Here is a 20,588-nt window from a genome sequence, read left to right as displayed (position 1 = left end):
CAGTGTGGGTTGAGTGTAGGGGTCCAGTGAATTACAGGAAGCGCAGAGGGTCTGGGTCTCTTTATTGCAAGAATGCTTGTGAAAAGGTTCAGGGGTGAGCTCAGTTGTTGCTTAGCACAGCTACAGAAGCGGCAAGTAATATCTGTATGTTTTGTAAGATCACTGCATCCGTTTAGTGCATACAGAATCTTTGATGTTATACTTTACTGTCATGTTAACGCCACATTTACATTTTTCCTTTTATGTGATACATTTATGAGATTCATGGCCTTCAAATATTAGTTTCTTTCACTAGGTACATACTATTGTCTGAAGCAAGGAATGTAGCATTGTACATGTTATTTTTCACATGCGGAGACTCTCTATCCAGAACAGCCGTTGTAATTATTTGACCAGTATTAGGATCGATCCTCAGCCAGTTTGCGGGATCGGAAAGTTTCGAGTACCTACAATTGAACACAGAACATGGCACTTATTTCTAAAGTGTTTTTTTTTAAAACAGAACAAAAGAAAGCAAAACCAAACTATACATTCTTGTCCTGTGATGTATATTGTCACAAGCTTTTTATAAATGGTTCAGCCTTTTCTGTATGCCTGGGCAACTGAGCTGTAAGAATGCTGCAGAATGGTCACCCCGCTCCCCTCCCCCACCTTCACAGTCTGGGCAGCTCACTTGGTTGCTGGCTCCTCTCTCTACCAAGAGGGTTGCTGCTGGCCTCTCCATTCCACTCACTTCACTGCTGGCTTCTTGCCAGCCTCTTCCCAGCTGTGTTTTCCTGCCTCCCTGCCTTGCCAGCAGTAGCAGCGGTTTGCTCATCCCCCAGAACACCACCGTCCAGGCAGGGTCACGTGGCCTCTTCCTTGCTGTGGCGGCTGCCATTTACCTCCCCCTACCAGCTTTACCAACTTGATAGTTCAGCTGGCTGCTTATTCAGCCTTTATGCTGGGGTGGTTGCTGCTTGCCTGTCGTTAGTCTTCATCCCCATTCCTGCCTCTTGGTCAGCATTAGCAGTGGCTTACTCAATCCCCCCTTCTTACTCAATCCTCCTGCCCCAGCTTTACCACCTGGGCAGCTTGCCTGGCTGCTTGGACCCCATAAACATAGCTTCACCTCCTTGGTAGCTCTGCTAACTCCTCACCTGGTCTCTTCACTGCCCTCATGGTTCACCTGATCACTCACGCAGCCTCGGCAGGCCTGCCAGGACTCCCCCTATAGCCATGCTTGACAACTCACCTGGAGCTGTTTTGGTATCTGCCAGGGCTTCACTCTCCACAGTCACTTTTGGCACCAATCATGGTGTGGCTCCAGGAGAGCTGAGCCCAATGGCAGTTCCTGACCCTGTGGCCAAAGCTGCAGTAGAATTGGCAAGGGTCCTCAAAGGTAAGGGCATTTTCTGTCCATATGCAGACAATGTTCTTTTACTTTGTTTTTTGGGGGGATTAGAAGTTAGCCCCAAGAATACAAGCATATATAATCTGTTCACCCCCTGAACTGACTTCATTGTGGTTAAAATGTTTCATAGAGGCTCTTTCCAGCTGGGGTTCAGCTAATGATGAATATGGGGGTTTCCAGTCCTCCAATGAGTCTGTACTGTTCATAGTGCCTGTGCAAAATATGTTCAAATTTTCCCAGCTCTTTCAAGGCAAATACATATTCACAATCCTACTGTAATCATGTAATACACATTGCTGTAATTGATGTATGACTTTATCAACCACTAATTATCCACAATATCACATATGACTAGATTTAATAATCTCAGCACCTATGTACAGCCCAACTCCTGGCCTTGCAAAAGAATGGATATGTAAGAACAGAAAGGACAAAGTGACCCCCCCCCCCAATGAATAATGTAAAATTTCTGCAGCACTAACTAAGCATTTGTTATGGAAGGCTGGTAACATTTATGCATTGGACCTAGAATTGCAATTCTTCTAGCAATAAGTTATGTAAACATTATTTAAAGCAGAAGGCAGGATGGAGCCTATCAGTTTTGAGGCTTGCCATGCTTCGAAGACCTACAAAGCCACAGAGTCCTCTAAGGCAGTGGTAGTCAACCTGTGGTCTTCCAGATGTTCATGAACTACAATTGCTGGCAGGGGCTCATGGGAATTGTAGTTCATGAACATCTGGAGGACCACAGGTTGACTACCCCTGCTCTAAGATCTACCCAAGAGTTAAACAGGTGAAGAGGTACCTAGAAATTAACTGAGCTACGCACTGTGGTTAATGGTTTTTAAGGTTCTGTTACATTACAAGGGTTACATACTACAGAATGTTCCTATGTATAAGCAGGCGGAGGAATAAGACAGTCGTACCGTAAAGCCGTCTGTGGCATGTAATGATCTGGGTCCTGAGCAGTGAAAGTTGTTAAGATGGTACCAGCAGGCAGCCCTTCCTCCTTCCGCTCAATCTTTGGGTCTGGGACAAAATATGGACTCTCATTCACATCAATGACTGAAATTGATACAGTTGCTGTTGATTGAGGAGGATGCTGAATTCCTTTGGCCAAAGGCACTTGGTTTTCTGCAGCTACTGTGAGTACAAACATCCTATTGGTCTCAAAGTCGATAGGCTGGCAAAAATAATATAAGAATTATGTCACTACTTGCAGCAGTCATGGGCTCCAGAACTTTGACAGTTTCAATATACAACCTGTTGGCACACAAGAGGTATGCAAATGTATTTATTTATTCTCAGCATAAGAGGAAAATAATATATACTTTTCCCCCCAAGTGTGTTTAAGTGTCCTGACAACACTATGTACAGTAAGCATAAGCTTATCCCCAAATTCCCTTTTGTACTTTGTCCTGTTTGACGCTATTAATTCTCTGGAAGTCTCATTTGTGCTTTGGAGCCCTTAATTCTCTGAAAGTCTCAGTTGCACACTGAATCTGAGCAGTAAATTCTCCACTCTTCTACTAGTTTTCAAGATTCTTCCAACAAGTTGCATTCTTCCTGGGAAGATGCAGATTGAACACAGACTTGCTGGGAAAGTCTGTGTACATACCTCAGCTAAACAGTGAACAAGAGCTTATTCTGTACAACATGGCTAGTTTCAGATTCTCTGATGCAGTAGACAACTTAGTGAAGCGAAATAAATGCTCAAACTTGTTCAAGTTAAAAAAAAAACTTGCAATGTTTACTCATGTGTTCAAGATAGAAATGAGTCATTCAAAAATAAAAAGTAGTCAGAAGAACAGAGAATCCAAAGCATGTTTTTGTGCTGAAATATGGATTGTTGACCAACTGATGCTTCATTTTGACTTAAGGATCTGGTCTGAAGGAAGATGAAGTGTCTGCAGAACAGTTCCCAGAAGAGCATACAGGTGTACCACAATGTAGAAGGGAGAAAGGTTATTTATTTCTTTTTACCAGGTACCTTCCTGTGTTTCTAGCTGTAATTCCTACCTGACAGCTTATGATGGTGCTGCCTGGACAACCTCTTGGAGACAGACTGTTGCTTAATTGTGTATAGATTAAGACTACGACTATAACAATCCCAGATGCCATTGTTTACAGGTTTCTGAGCACATAATGACAACTTCTACAGTAAAGCTTTGTTATCTAGCACTCATGAGCAGTGGGAGTTGCTGGTGAGTTAAATATGCCAGATATTCAACCTTGTTTGTTCTGCCCAGAGAAACCAACTGTGACCAGACCTTACTCCACTGGAATGCTGGGGTGACATTCTCTATGCCTGGAAGAGCTCTTCACCTCTACCCTGGAGCTGTCTTATGTAGCAGCAGACCTGGCAGGCTTAAAGTAGGAGTTATCTAAGGGTGACATCAGCTGATAGCACTGGCTATCAGAAGCCCAGAAAAATCCAGAGGCATCGCACTGGCTGGCTGGAGAAATGGGAGTGGGTGTGCAATGAAGATGCAGGTGTATAGAGGCTGAGGAGAAATTTGCCCTGTAGACAAGGTCATTTAACTAAGAGTTCTAGAAAATTAAATGCTGGATATAAAAACTGCTACTCTTCCATGACCAGATGGAAATCATAAAAATTCTGAAAAGATCGGTTATACCGCTAAAATTGCCTTTTCATGAAGAAGGTTGAAGGATTGCTTACCAAATACAATACAACTCCTTCAAGAGACATTAAACTGGATTACTTCTAATAAGGGCTTAGTGTTTCTCTGGGGAATTTCCACCACATTTAATTTATTTACCTAGTTTTACCTTTCCCCCTATATTATGACAGGTTTAAAATAGAGAATTTAATTTGAAACAAGCTGAGTTACTTCAAGAAGATTATACTCTGGAGGGCTTCATTTCCCTCTCTTTATAGAGATTTGGCTTAATTTCAGTGTCTCTCTTTTGTTTTCTATTTCAGAGCATTCTAGTTTGTAACTGTGGAGTAGATCATTTGTGCATGAATACGAAATACATAATCATGTGTTTTGTACTAGTAGATCTTACTAACGTGCAGTTACACAAACCAGAAACACATATTCTTCTCTTGGACCATAATTCACATTCCACTAAAGGTAAAATTCCCTTTGAACAGGACTGTCTTCCAGAGGGGCAACTCAAATGTACTGAAAGCATTATATTCATGTTCATCCAGTTTTCCATAACTTCCCAAACTAGACTGTGGCACAACATGAATACCATATTGAGGGCCACAGTCAAGTTTGGGAAGTCAGAGGCTAGTAAACATATACTCCACACATATACTCCACTCGCCAACCTTAAATCTGTTTTCTGTTTACACACCAATCTCTTATGTTTTTATTATTCAAAATATAGTTAACGACTGGAAGCAAGAACAAATAACATACAACACTATCAAGCCATCCTGAAAGAAAGTGACCCCCTTCCAAGGATCACTAACCAATCAGATCTGGTAATGGTACATCAGTATGAGTGGGGTTGTGAATTGTGTTCAATAAAATAAAGTTAGAAGGGTGTAACTCTGCTCAAGATTGTGCTGCAAGACTTTGGAAATGCAGGAACTAATACCAAAATACCTTGTTGAAGACAGGCATGGAGTAGGCAACAAAATATATTTTACTGCCCATAGAGTGTATATGTATCATATCTTTATAAACATTTAGCTTGTCCCTTATAACGCATACTCTAGAAGTGCACGTAAGGAAGCTTTCCAAAACACAAATATTAACTTTCCAAAAGAACTGGGAGATACCTACATACATACATACATAATTCTCAATATGGTAAAATCTGTGGATATTTAAATCTAGAAATTGAAGCCATGAATATAGATCTTTCTGCAAACTGAGAAAAAAATTCTGAAATCCAAATAATAAAATAAAATAGAAGTGTTAACTCCTCCCCCAATGACAGAAGGATCTCATCTAGCTTTTAAAAATGGATGTACTTGGTAGCTATTCATAGGCAAGCTAGAAACCTGAAAGGTTGAATAGCACCAGAATATATTAAATATATGAAAATGCAAAAATTTATTTCAATACATATACATATATAAAATTTTAAAACAGCAACATATATCACATACTATTGCACAAATCCAGAACATTTTGACACATGGGTAAATTACTAAAAACTCAGAAAACTAAATGTGTTTCAACCCTTCTTGGGGTCTTCTTCAGTGGTCTAATATTTAAATACACTCATGTGATGTAATAATGTGGACTATAAGGTGGTAAAAGGGCCTCTTGTGGCGCAGAGTGGTAAGGCAGCAGACATGCAGTCTGAAGCTCTGCCCATGAGGCTGGGAGTTCAATCCCAGCAGCCAGCTCAAGGTTGACTCAGCCTTCCATCCTTCTGAGGTCAGTAAAATGAGTACCCAGCTTGCTGGGGGGTAAACGGTAATGACTGGGGAAGGCACTGGCAAACCACCCCGTATTGAGTCTGCCATGAAAACGCTAGAGGGTGTCACCCCAAGGGTCAGACATGACCTGGTGCTTGCACAGGGGATACCTTTACCTTTATAAGGTGGTAAACAACATGAATGGAGAGGCTCCTACACTTATTTATTTTATTTTTATTTATTTATAATTTGATTTATACCCCGCCTCTCCTGACTAGGTCATCTCGAGACAGCTTACAAAATGTATCCAAATATATCTCTTGGAATCCTCCCCAAATTAAAATATTTATTCTTCAAAGTGCCACCCTTATTGAAGCCCTCTCTCAGCCTGAGTGTATTCTCATGTGTCTCATAGAATGTAGTGAATGTTAAATGTTAGATATGACTGCAGGAGTTTACTTAGTAGTCTACTATTTGTTTGCCTCTGCATAATTTGTTTTTTTTATGACTTACCTTTACAACAGTAACCAAACCATCATTACTGTTTGGATCAGTAAGGATGGCAAATCTGCCTGAGGGATCTCCACTAGTCATTCGATACATTGCATTCCAGGCCGGAGTGTGCGGCTGATCCTTATCCGTTACAGTTAGATTAGCAACGATAACATCCACTCTGTTTTCAGGGACTTCACCATAGAACTGCAATCCAAAGGTACACAATATTACACACAAGCCAACAAGTGCAGCAGCAACATGCAGTCCTCACGAGATTACCATTCAGCCACACTGAGGAGCCCTAATGTCCAGCTTAATTTGCCATGACCCAAATAACAGATTATAATGTTTTTTGGCCAGCAGTACTTTGGTACAGGGAAACAACCCGGCAGTTTGCCACTACCATACAGTAGCGTGAGCTTTCAAGATCTGTCCCTCTCAAGCTTTTTGGAAAAAGCATTTGATTTTCTTCAGCTAAAACACTGGAGTTAGAGCTAATTTCAGGATGCTCGGAGGGGCAAATAAGGCTTCAATCAAAGAAGTGCAATCTTCTAGAACATCTAATAAAGCCTAAAACGTGTTCAATTTATTTGGTCAAATCAGCAAAATCTTTTCTTTTTCTTTCTTAAAAGTAAAGGCCATTCACAACATTCTCTTTCTTGCCTGTAGACTTACAATCATGGCAGTGAACTCTGGAGGATTGTCATTGACATCTGTCACTGTAATGACAGCAGTTGCTGTGTTTGAAAGACCATATGTTGGATTTCCTTCCATGTCTGTAGCTTGAATTATTAATGTATACTGTTGTACTTTCTAAAAAACACAAAATGACACCAACAGGAGTTACTAACAGAGCCAACACTTCAACAGGACAGCAGGTGTTCAATAAAAATGTACTTTGCTATGCAATGAGCTTATCACGCTGTTCATTCTAGTTAACATCACTTGAACTGGGAAGTGTTAGGTTTACGACGACAGGTTTTATCTAACTGAATTACATTCCTTGAAGGTTTGGTTTTGATCGGCTTACAACAATGCATGTAACACTGTTCTCTTGAATAGCAAATGAACATCATTTTGTTAGTGTAAGGAATATAGTTTTGTGTGTGTTTAAAAAAAAATTGGTTTCACATTAAAACCCCCCAGAAATGCTGAGCAGCAGTTCAATTTGAATTGGGGATGAGTGCTACAAAAAGGTTCATGAGAACTGAGTATGGGAGGGCACATTCTTGGTCAAATGATTCAAATTGTCCGGGCTTTGTTGGGGGAAGCTCACGGGTAACAACCTAGTGACAACTTCTATCACTATGGAAACTTGTGCAAGCAGGGCTAGCAGGAATGAGCAACCGTTACTGGAACAAAACCTCAAATCCTAATTATTTCCGCAAAGGTTAAACAATGCAAACTAGATAACCCTCCCTCCTCAACAGCACAGCCAACTTCAGTTGCTTTTACTTTTGTTAAAACAAGCCCTGCTACTTGGGAATGTGTATTCCTAAATCACTAAATCACAATCCTTCTTAAAGAAAGAAATGCTCTCATTTTAGGGACTTTATAAATATATATAAATATAATATATATATATTTCTGTAACAGTAGAAGAAATTGTTTTAAACTGCTTTTGCTAGTGACACCTTGTTAATTTCTGGCTTTATTCAGATTGTGTGCTGTCAAGTGTAAACAAATGTTACTTTCCCATCTACTTCTGATTCAAAATTGAGCAATTTAATACTTTCTATGTTGGTGGGATTATATTCCTATAGAAAATTCACCTCACCCTCCATGCAGAAAACTGGTAAAGATAAGCACTTTGTTATTATTTGAAACATTACTGCCTGTAGTGTTTTATTGTTTGAGGGTTTGTGTGCATACATGTGAAAATGAGCGTATTTAGAAGAAAACTACCTTTTCTTGAGAAACAGTTACTTTCCCCTCCTCAAAAAAACAAAACTAAAACCCCCTAATTTGAATAAAATTTGGAATACGTTATGTGTCAAAGGACAACAATTATTTTTCTATAAAATGAGTGAACAGACTAGAAGACTAAATGAATTAAGCTACAGCCCAAAGGGAAGACAAACCCTCAACGGATCACATTAAGATGATCTGAGAGAATATTTCTTCCCCACTCATTCCAAATGTGGCAATTTGCCAGAGTCTAAGTATGTGGAAAACCTTTCTATCAAGAAATCCCTAGTGACATCTTAGAGGTGTATCTCCATCCTATCCTGAGTTCTCAGTATCTTAGATCTAAGCAGTGGGACTCATACATTATTTGCAGGGATGAGTGAGATTTCTTTGGTAAAGAAGATTTTAGGCTATGCCTATACTGTGATATATAGCTGATTTTTCTGGCTTCACTCTCCTGTTCTTTCCACTGGACCCAGTCCTACACACAACTCAAATGATTGTGTGAGACATTGTGTACTGCACATCAGTGGTATGTCCATGTATGTGTATATGTATATATATATTCTCCAACCTGTCAGTGACAGCATAAAACTCAGCATGCTATTTGTTACTTCAATACCTTGCTTAGTTGAGTATACAGTACACTGAGGGAATCTGGGGTTGATGCTTTATTAATATTCTTTCTCAAGCCACATCAAGCAAAGAAAACCTGAAGGCTGCACAATCCACAAATGAAGCAAATGAGAACCATTTAAAAAAATTCTATCATGAATAAAATTAAGAAGTGAGCAAACAAACTGATTAAGTACATTTGATAATAATAAACTACTTTCAGATCTAATAACTTGAAATGAGGTTAATAAAACGTGAAAGAAAATTAGTAATCTATCATTTCTCCAGAAGCTCTCAGCAAGGTCATATGAAAGGGAACACAGCAAAGCTTTGAGCTGAAAATGATTCTGGAATACCCAAGTGGCCTTAAATCTGGCATGCTATGCAGTAGTAGCAGCTTTACTACCATCATCTGCTAAAGCATCCATAAGGGCAACACAGGAACCGCCTTACCTCTCTGTCAAGCCCAGCAGCAACCGTAATAATGTCGCCTGTTTCATTGTTGATTGTAAACATATTTGGAGAGGGAGTGCTTGGGGCCTGGGACAAGATTCTGTATCTCAGCATTCCATTCAATACATTTGGGTCATCAGCATCAATAGCAGTGACAGTCATCACATAGGTTCCTAAGGACAAAACAAAATAATCTTCAGGGTTAAATAAACAGTTGACTTAGTTTGTACAAGGTCACACAGAAGCTCCAAACATTTACTTCCTGTGCCTAAACACTTCAAATTCTTTCTCTTGTTTTAAAACTCACATTATCTCAAGGCCCACAACTAATGAGATGAGTCCCCAGAAGATAAAAACAGATGTGTTTATAAAATACAAACACTCCCATATCAGTTAAAACATTCTCCTGACAATGATGCTATTAAACTACATATCACTTTTAATGAATGTTTTAACTCTCATATTTAGATAACTGTATCCCTGATGCAGCTCAGATGAATCTTACTATGCATTAGCAGAGGGGGTACATGTTGATTTTGTGGGGGGGGGGGATAATGCTGGCCAGTTCAACAGAAACTGGCACAAATAAAAGTTATGAAAGTTACTGTATAATTCCCTTTACAAAGTTGACTTGTATAGTAATGATAGCTACTGGAATCTGATAGTGGTATATTATGTTTTTCATGAGACTGAAAGGCCATGTCACAAGTTTACAATGGGAAATTAAGAGATAAAATAGCTTCATTTTATACATGTAGGCACATATCTGAAAGACTGAGGATGACTGGAAAGGAAATTTTCTACATAGGAAGATTTAAGATTTTAAAGAAAATGATTTGGAGCACATATATGCGTATCTCCAAACAGCTATATTTAAATCAAGATTATTATTTTTGAAGATAATGGTGTAGAACTGTAAGCCTATATTTAAGAGCCCCTTTAAAATGTTGGAAATGTTAAGACTATGCTTGAGCATGCAGGAGATTTGAAATTTCAGGAAATTTCTTTTAAATGTCTATATAAACTTGAGTTTAAGAAATTAGTATCTATGTGTGTGTAGGCAAGTTTTGTGTACCCGTACTGAAGTGGTTCTACCAAAAAAAACCAAAGAATGATCTAGAATGTGCAAGGTAATAATCTATAACATGGAGGTAATAATACTGGGCCTAAGGTAAATTATTCACTTGGAGAACTGCTGTGAGGGTGATGTGTGAGAAAGACACTGAATAATCTCCACTGTGCTACATTATTGTCACTGTGTCAGCTTAGTGTGGCTATTCCTTTGCTTTACGACCCACATACCATTTACTCAGAAGAATGGTTTACCAGACCCCAGTTCATCCACCAGTCATGATTTAATGAGCATGATGATATCATCAGAAAGTATTTAAATTTGGGGTTCTTCTACTTCTCTAAGTTTAGTGCAAGAGTAGCACTTCAACCCCAAAAAATAGAACTCTCTGCTTAGAGTTGGTATGCCAGCATCTATATTCAATTAGACTGAGTTTAATTTCTTATCCATGAAACACTGCATATACAATAGATACTACCCATTCTTGACAAAAGTACTCCTATCCAGTAAAGCTCCTAATGTAGAGTGGTCTTATTTCATGGGGAAGATTGCAGCAAAAACTTTAATAGTGGTGCAAGTCATGGTATTAATGCTGGGGATCGTTTTGGCTTGGCCCTCTACAGATAAGGAATGCACAAAATTTCATTAGGTTGTTGAAACAGTTAATCAGGAGAAATGATTTGGCCTTATATATTCTGACCACACCTTTATAATGTGGTCATAATGAGATTAGCCAATCACCTCTGGTGGGCTCCTATGTTTGGTTACTGAGGGAGGCTTTTTTTGCTTGCTTTATGACGCTGGAGTAAGAGACTTAAAATAGGCCTGGTCTGTAGACTTATTAGGCCATAACTGGTTTGGCGGAGAAAGAAAGGACTGATACGACAGGTAGGGATGAGCTACATGTACCCCGAGGCATCAGCACAGATGGTGGATGAGTCAGGAACAGCACATCACTGTCTGTGTAGTGGAGTGTGGCTGGGGAGGAATGGCCTCCGTACTGAGCAACATCTTTCTGAACCTGGCAGTGTTGTATGCGATATCAAGTAAGGGGATGGTGGTGAGTACCTTTCAGCTCATTGTGTGCAGGCAGTGATAAACGAGGCCAGCAGGTCATGGTGGGGCTGCCCAACATAGGCCACCACTGCCAGGCTGCCTAGCACAGCCTGTCCATTTAAATATGCTAGCATATCTAATGCTATATTTTGGATTTGTATAATTAATTGTCTTGTGTCTTCATTGGGAAGTGCTGAGAACATTTTTTTAGACAATAAAATAAAAGTCATAATTAACAACAGTCACCATCTTCTTCCTAAAAGTAAAATAACAACTGAAAATTTCCCAGTATTTTACCTGGCTTTGATCCTTCAGGGACTGACCCATTCCAAACCTGGTGTAAGAACTCCGGTCTATTGTCATTCATATCAATGACATTAATAACAATGTCAATGGGATTTTCCACCTGGTTTCCATTTACATCCACAGCGTGTGCCCTCAGCTGCAAAAGTCATTAGGAATTGAGAAAACTTGCAAAACATGTCATCGGCACAGTAATTAGTGCTGCTGACAGGACATTTTAAATGGAACTCCATTAACTTGATTTATTTCAGTGTTTTCTTTTGTGACCGCATCTCAGTCACTTCAGCACACTTGAGGAAAGTTTTTCAAAAAAGAAGCAAACTGAACAAATAAACCACACATCCCTCTAAGAACTAAATCCCCTACAATGCCCAAAGGTAGTAAAACAAGGCATTGCTTTAGAACAAACTTTCTCAACACCAGTCAAACAATAAATTGGCACTCACTTAGTATTAACTCATGTGCACATTCATACATGTAAATGTTTTGCTTTACCCCCCTCTACACGATATATGCCATTTTCCCAGGCACATCTACTTAATAGCATAATGCCATTAAAAGATTTAAGAACTGCTTCAACAGAATGTCAAGTAAAATAATTCACATTTTCCTCATTTTTGAATTATAACCATCACAATTAAAAATTTAGATAAGGCTATTATGTAAAGAAAGTAGCAACCTGAATAGTCCAACTTTGCTTAGGATTCTCAGGGTTTTGGAGCTCACCAAGTGACCACCAATAAAGACTGAGCCTGTTAGGCAGAGAAAGGCAACGGCAGATAACTTCCACGCTTCTCATGTCTGGAGCGCCCATGAAAGGGGCTGCCATGAGTGCGCTGCAAGTTGACCAAGCTATATAATTTATTAAACACACTAGCTTCAAAGCCCATTCCTAAGAATGGGCCTTGAAAGGGTCCCCTCCCCTGGCCAGGCAGCTTAAGGTGGCCTTGGGCAGCAGCTCGCAGCCAGATCAAGTGGGGCGGGTGAGGGCTGGGCAGCTCATTAGCAGGGCCAGGACAGAGCTCCTTAGCAGGCAGCTAGTCAGCACCACCTTAACAGTACTTAATGAGCAGTCAGTAGGCCCAGCCTAGTGGGCCAAGAGGCCCTCCACCACGATCCTTTGGCCAGGGCCTCTCCCTTTACCTGCTACTGGCTCCAGGCACTGAGGCATCTGAGAGCAAAGAGGCTAGAGTTCTGGGACAGAGGGCGGGAGCTTCAGGGGCAGGGCCAATCAGGGCAAAGCTGGCTGCACCCTGATTGGCCCTATTCCAACTTGGACAGCCGGACATGTCCCACCCCCTAGGCTGTTTCATAAATATATAGAGGAACAACAATGGATAAGGATATTCTTACTAATTTATGTCAACTTTTAAAACTTGTAACAACAGCAAAAAGCTGAAAATACCAAATAGGCATCCATCATTGTTCTATTTTATCTGATTATTTCAGTAAAACTCAAATTTAGATGAAAATGAACGATGTCTAGAAATACAGATCAAGTACAAACACTTTATACCTAAACTGAGAAAACTGTACCAGATGTGCAATCCAAATTCAAAGCAGATGTTAAGAACTTTGATTTTAAAAATCTAGTTCAGTGTTAATCAACAACTTACGTGGAAAGATGCTATTTGTTCCCGATCTAACGGTTTTGTCACCGATAGTTGACCTGAGATGGGATTGATGATGAAAATGCCTGTTGGGGGCTGATCAGCTCCTGGCCCAGTAACACTATAGCGCAGGGAAAGGCTTTTATCACGGTCAGATCTGATCTATGTGCCAAGAAGATAAGAGTTCTGTTAAACACATGAGTAACCAGAAGCACTAGCTTCTAAAAAAAATGCAACCTTGCTACATTTTACACAACAAAAACAATATTTTGCAACCCAAGAATTTTTTTTGGGGGGGGGGGGGTTACTTGTAATCACATGATTTCTGGTGGCTGAATTCTACCTCATGCAATCATCCTGAAACAAATAAATGTTTAGCATGTTGTTAGCAACCTATCATCTCATAGGGTGTTTTCTGCAACCCTTCTGGAGTTTTTGCTGAACTCCCTGAAATGTTTCCTTTACACACGTAGTGGAATATTGGTGTATCTTCCCTACCCCCTCTAATTCTTCAGAAGGGAGCTAGGTTGATGTATGCTGAGGAAGACAAAGTCTGGACTTTCACTATTTCAGGTCAGCATGACTAATCTCCAGATGCATGGTGAGTGGAGGAAATACAGTCATTTCATCATGACATCTTGTTATTGAAACTGTCAGATGGCGAGCCAGATCTTGCCCCTTCTCCCTAGGTACTTATTACATTCACCCAACTGCCAAGCTTTATACTTGGCATAGCTCCTTCCCATAATTTTCTATGGGAAGTGAGTCCTTGCAAGGTATCGTATTAGAAGACCTCTAGCCACATAAATACTATCCTATGAACCACAGCTCTTATTACTAGCCCTAATAATTACTATAATGCTTGAAATACTGCATACCAGACAGGTGATTTACCACCTGTGTTATAATTTCTTTTAAGCTGTTCATATGACATGCAAAGAATTATAACAATCACAATTTTAAATTTAGATAAGGCTATTATGTTAAAAAGTAGCAACCTGAATAGTCCAACTTTGCTTAGGATTCTGCTAGACAGTCTGCAGATACTCTGAATTCAAGAAACAAACCATTTCAATGCACAGCTATAAAAATTCCATATCCCTCCCTAAGATTAAATTAAGTTCTAAAAGGATCTTTATTGTCTCAATTTATCTCACAAAAGATAACTTGAACCATATCTGCTATCTTCTTATAACAAGCAATTATATTTTCATTAAATCCAATGAACATGAAAATCATACATGTTAGAAAAAGGTTAAAGAAAATTAACGGTGTTTCCTCTTCTATTGTGCTTTTTCAAGCTGACTTTGCCTTGGAGACTGAAAAACAGTCCTTTTCTTACAATATCTCTGGAGTTCCAGAACAGGATTTTCTGTGTTGTTATTAAAAACAGTATCTTCATCCTTAACAGTTTTATATGCATACTGAGGTAATAAATGGAACACGTGTAGAGAATACGCATTTTAAAATCACACATGAGAAAATCACTTTCTCCCTTACTTACCTTCCAGAATCAAGTAAATGATTCTGCATTTCTCTGAAAATACTTGATGATAGTGCAATCGCAGAAGTGCTTGCATTCTCATCAAGTGCCGCAGGGAAAACAGAATTCTCAAATTAGGCCTCGGCTGACAAGTGAAGAAGGAAGTGGTTTAGAAACACTTACCATCCAACAATGTAAAATTTGTCTTATAATGGACAGTAGGGAAAAAATGCTACATGATGAACCTTCATGAGGCAGGATCCAAAGCACAATTTGATTTCAAAAGAACAATCTCTAGTTGGTGCATGAGGTCCATAAGCAAATACAATGAAAGCACATGTCTCAGGTTTTTGGATTCCGAAAGTCAATCCAAAGAGCTTGTTTTAGAAGCACTTGCATATGTACTGACTTGTGCCATAGTGGCTGCAGTTCACTATCCTATTTTGCAAGTATGACAAGGTTGGTTCTAAAAATTCATATATATATTTAAAAGGCCCATGTAAGAGGCTCGGGGGGGGGGGGGAGGAGGCTGTCCTTTCCCTGCTGCAGCTGTAGAGGCACAGATGCTTTAGCACGTATGACTTTCAGTAAACTGAAAATTAGCTTCTGTGGTATGCAAGTTTTCAAGATTTAATTAAGCTTGCAACAATTTGGCTGTGACTTTCATTGGTTTTAGATTTTGATAAAGTATCAGCTATCAAAGCACTGTGTAGAGCAAGACTGCTGAGTAGCTAATAAACCCAACAAAGCATGTGATCACCTATGCAGGACACCCTTAGAATCATAGAGTTGGAAGGGACCTCCTGAGTCATCTAGTCCAACCCCCTGTACTATGCAGGACACTCATAACCCTATCGCTCATCCACTGTTACCTGCCACCCCCTTGGATCTTCACAGAATGAGCCTTTCTGTCAGATGGCTATCCAGCCTCTGTTTAAAAATTTCCAAAGATGGAGAACCTACCACCTCCCAAGAAAGCCTGTTCCACTGAGAAACCGCTCTGTCAGGAACTTCTTCTGGATGTTTAGATGGAATTTATTTTGAATTAATTTCATCCCACTGGGTCTGATTCGTCCCTCCGGGGCAAGAGAGAACAACTATGCTCCATCCTCAATATGGCACCCTTTTAAATACTTGACGATGGCTATCAGATCCCCTTTCAGTTGTCTCTTCTCTAGGCTAAACATACCAACCTCCCCCAACCTTTCCTCATACGTCTTGGTCTCCAAAACCCTCACCATCTTTGTTGCCCGTCTGTGGACATGCTCCAGTTTGTCTATATACCTCCTCAACTGTGGTGCCCAAAACTGAACACGGTACTCCAAGTAAAGCCAAACCAGAGCAGAGTAAAGCGGTACCATAACCTCCCGTGATCTGGACACGATACTCGGTTTGATGATACAGCCCAAAATCCCATTTGCCTTTTTAGCCACCGAGTCACACTGTTGACTCTTGTTCAATGTATGGTCTATTAAGACTCCTAGATACTTTTTGCACATACTACTGCCAAGACAAATCTCCCCCATCCTATATTGGTGTATTTGGTTTTTCTACCTAAATGCAGAACTTTACATTTGTCTCTATTGAATTTCATTTATTCAATTTAGACCAGTTCTTGAGCCTATCAAGATCATCCTGTATTCTGATTCTGTCTTCTGTTGTATTTGCTACCCTTCCCAGTTTAGTATCATCTGCAAATTTAATAAGTATCCTCTCTAATCCCTCACTCCTAGCCACCATCACAAGATGTCATAGTCCCACTGTATACAGCACTGGTCAGACCACACCTGGAGTACTGTGTGCAGTTTTGGAGGCCTCACTTCAAGAAGGACGTAGATAAAATTGAAAGGGTACAGAGGAGAGTGACGAGGATGATCTGGGGCCAAGGGACCAAGCCCTATGAAGATAGGTTGAGGGACTTGGGAAAGTTCAGCCTGGAGAAAAGGAGGTTGAGAGGGGACATGATAGCCCTTTTTAAGTATTTGAAAGTTTGTCATTTGGAGGAGGGCAGGATGCTGTTCCCTTTGGCTGCAGAGGAAAGGACACACAGTAATGGGTTTAAACTACAAGTACAATGATATAGGCTAGATATCAGGAAAACGTTTTTCACAGTCAGAGTAGTTCAGCAGTGGAATAGGCTGCCTAAGGAGGTGGTGAGCTCCCCCTCACTGGCAGTCTTCAAGCAAAGGTTGGATGCACACTTTTCTTGGATTCTTTGGGCTGATCCTGCGTTGTGCAGGGGGTTGGACTAGATGGCCTGTATGGCCCCTTCCAACTCTGAGTCTATGATTCTATGACCATTGGCACAATGTTCTAATAGTTGCCCCAGTGGCTACCCTGCCCTCTTCAGTGGTATTAAGCAGTGGCAGCTGATACATTCTCCAGAGGACTGTGAGCTTCTCGTGTTTTTGCTCTTCTTTGCTATTCACATACTTATCTCTCCTCCCATGCAGAACTATCAATAATTGTCTCATCTAGATGTTTTAGGCATGTTTTCTTACTATCATTTCAAAGGAAAGTATTATTGTTATGGGGGGGGGAACCCTTTATGATAATGTCTTGATGTTTTATTCCTACTTGCTGCTACAACACCCTTTTTGGTAGTTATTCAAGCAAAATATTGATTTTTGACTTCTTGGAGAATAGAACCATTCCTGAATTTGTCCAAAATACATTTTCAAAATGCATGCCTTTTTCCTCTGCCTTACCCTAACTAATTCCTGAGGAAAGGGCCCTCTGGAGTTTTCTGGCAAGTTGATTGGAGGGATGACCCAGTCTCTCTTTTGTCTTTGCAGATGACCGCTGTGCTTGTTTTGCTGCCTTGGAAATACAATATCATCCATTTTCTTTTGCTCCTTTTATAAATATTAAAATTAAGCAGAAATTAGAACCAAGCTTCATACAGATTGATGCCATGAACAGTTCAAAAAGTGAAAAATTATTTAGGTTCTGTAACATGTGGTCAGAAAGCACACCTCAGACCCTAAAAGCTTTTTACCAGATTTACAGCACAGTTCAAAATATAAATTATATGCTACATGTTTTTGCTGTAAAATATTATCAACCCCTTTGTTTTCTAGCAAAGTGCTAACAGAAAGAAGATGGTACTATAAGCAATTTATTGCACCTCTGTGCCGTGTAAACTACCTTCTACTCTCAATATTCCAGCTGGAGAGTAGTTAATACTGTGCAGAATTTAATAGTGCACCTTTAGATATTTCTCATTAGTTGGAACTACAGTTCAGGTAATGTGCTACTGTACATTAAATTTGGATCTGGGTGTGCAAAAATATAATTTGAGTTCCAGGGGAAGTTTAATACATAGTAGTAAGGAATGTCTCAAATATTTATGACCCTATTAAATCCCATAGAATTAATGTTGTAATTATTTTAAACCTATGTCAGCCATGATGGATGCTGTGGATGACCCACTTTACACTGTGGATATTAATCTCTATAGGGTGTCAACAATTCTTTTCTGCATTTGCAAGCATCCTGGCTTTTAGCTTTTGATGCTTGTATGCAAGCAAACATGTGAGGTTGCTTCTGAATGTAGACAAAACAAAGCTAAACCATCTTTCTGCAAACCTTTAGAAACAACAGAGCACAGTTAAATGTGTTGCATGAAGAAAGAAGGCATTTTCAACATCATGGCAGCCAGATGTTTGGACCATTATGCATAAGTAATCCTGACTACTCCACAAAAAGCATCTTAATTAGAATAGCTCGGAATACTTACATTCCAACTACTAAGCTCATTTATTGGCATTTACTGGGAAACGAGTCCCACTGAATATACAGGATCTGAATATAAATTAGTGCTTTTAAAAAGAGAGCCACAGCATGCAGAGTTTTCTTAAGCATTGTCTCTTTAGCAACCCAGCCCCTCTACTATTTCTGGTGCAATCCAGCCCCTCTACTATTTCCCCTTGCTAGGATACTTTTGGTAAGCTGAGAATACAGAACAACAAACTGGACCGAGATAATTTGTGCCCCAGCAAGCCTAACTAGCAGTTATACTGCAGTTTGACAGGTTCTTGAAAAATACTCCTGTGTTTGATATTTACCATCTGGGATGGGACCAAAAACAAGAGCTCAGTTTTATTCTTAGTGGGTCACCGTCCATGGCGGCATATGTTTGGCTTGGGTGTAAAAATTGGGAAAAAGAGCCTGAAAACAAGTGATATCCTGACCTGTCAGCCAGCCAACTGTGGGCATGCAAATGGATACAGGTCTCAGAGAATGTTCGTAAACAAAATGTCTAGATTCATGTGGGTAGCCATGTTGATTTGAAGTAGCAGACCAAAGTTGGGGTCCAGTTGCACCTTTAAGACCAACTAAAAACTAAGTTTTATTCACAGTATAAGCTTTCATGTGCATGTACACATTTTCAGATGCATTGAAATAATAAACACCTTTACTATGATGTACAATGGCAATTTGCTGCTCACCGCTACCTACATGAATAGACTGGTAACTTCCATTTCAATATATCTGAAGAAGTGTGCATGCACACAAAAACGTATATCCTTATCCATGTTGTTCCTCTATATATTTCTGAAACAGCCTAGGGGGTGGGACGTGTCCAGCTGTCCAGGTTGGAATAGGGACAATCAGGGTGCAGCCAGCTTTGTCCTGAAATGCCCTGCCCTGTGGCCCCCACCCTCCAGCCCTGGACTCTAGAATCTTTGCTCTCAGACGCATCAGTGCCTGGAGCCAGCAGCAGGTGAGAGGAGCCTGGGCAAAGGGTCATGGTGGAGGGCTAGCTAACGAGGGCCTTCTGGCCTGCTAGGCTGGTCCTCTTCACGAGGGCCTCCCAGCCTGCTGACTGCCTGCTAAGGAACTCTGTCTTGGGCCTGCTAACAAACTGCCCAGCCCTCGCTCGCCCCACTTGATTTGGCTGCGAGCTGCAGCCCAAAGCCATCTTAAGCTGCCTGGCCAGGGGAGGAGACCTTTTCACGGCCTGTTCTTAGGAACGGGCTTTGAAGCTAGTCTTGAATAAAAATTTGTTGGTCTTAAAGGTGTAACTGGATTCAGTGCTGGGCCCAGGTTTAGGCAAATGATTGGTGGGAGAGAAGAGCAAACAACACTGAAGCGAGAAATGTGCCTGGCACGAATGCTAGCATTGTAATTTTCTAAATCAACACTTGCATAAGTTTAGGAGGAGGCTGGGTTGTTACCTTATTGAAAAGAGAAATCATGCACTGCTTCATAATAAAATCCAAGCTCATTATATAGAGCACCATTTGAGTTCAGTGGCACGTTTAAGACTAACAAAATTTAAATCTGGGTATAAGATCTCACATGCATCTGAAGAAAGTGTGCATACAAACCAGAATTAAACTTGGTTGGTCTTAAAGGTGTTTTCCTCATCTAATGGCAGGGAAAATTACAGGCTTTGTTGAATAAGTCAGATCTGTCCTGAAGACTTACACCTGTATTTTATTGGGGTTACATCTACCATTTCTTCAAAAAAGGTTTTGAAGGTGAGCAAATAACTGATATGAATATGGTATGCATGTTAATTTCATACTGAAAGCAAGGCTAACTAATCTTTCAGTATCATTTGACTTATAGCAGTTCCCACAAGAGGGAGACCCTCCTTCCTGAAAGCAGCACTGGTGTCATGAATTATTCACACATGCACTACCCCCTTCTCCCCTTCCCAAAGCCAATATTCTCTGCCAGAAATGCTTTCCTGTTTCAGCTGTAAATCTGCAGTTCCAATATAATAAACTTGATTGATGGGTCCAAGCAAAGAATTGTTTATTTGGTAGTTATAGTTAACTGCTTGAATAAATACTGCAATGCTTTCAAGGAGTTTAAAATAAAAGAATGACCACTTTCAATTTCAA

General features: G+C 40.2%; 1 protein-coding gene across 5 annotated transcripts in view; it reads right to left on the bottom strand.

Moving 5' to 3' along the window:
- CDH2 (cadherin 2) overlaps positions 1-20,588 on the bottom strand; it is a 136,663-nt gene that overhangs the window by 22,173 nt on the left and 93,902 nt on the right. For all 5 annotated transcript variants that reach the window (XM_077352544.1, XM_077352542.1, XM_077352543.1 and 2 more), the window contains exons 4-11: positions 17,442-17,588; positions 13,257-13,412; positions 11,635-11,779; positions 9,210-9,382; positions 6,909-7,046; positions 6,252-6,437; positions 2,320-2,576; positions 304-446 (exon numbers count right to left, since the gene is read on the bottom strand). In XM_077352544.1, coding sequence (XP_077208659.1) covers positions 304-446; positions 2,320-2,576; positions 6,252-6,437; positions 6,909-7,046; positions 9,210-9,382; positions 11,635-11,779; positions 13,257-13,412; positions 17,442-17,588 — 1,345 coding nt within the window. The remainder of the gene's footprint in view (positions 1-303; positions 447-2,319; positions 2,577-6,251; positions 6,438-6,908; positions 7,047-9,209; positions 9,383-11,634; positions 11,780-13,256; positions 13,413-17,441; positions 17,589-20,588) is intronic.

This window comes from Paroedura picta, chromosome 9 (assembly GCF_049243985.1).
Source record: "Paroedura picta isolate Pp20150507F chromosome 9, Ppicta_v3.0, whole genome shotgun sequence".
Lineage (NCBI taxonomy): Eukaryota > Metazoa > Chordata > Lepidosauria > Squamata > Gekkonidae > Paroedura > Paroedura picta.
Note: the sequence above shows the minus strand (reverse complement) of the source record. Positions and strands in the feature narration are given on the sequence as shown.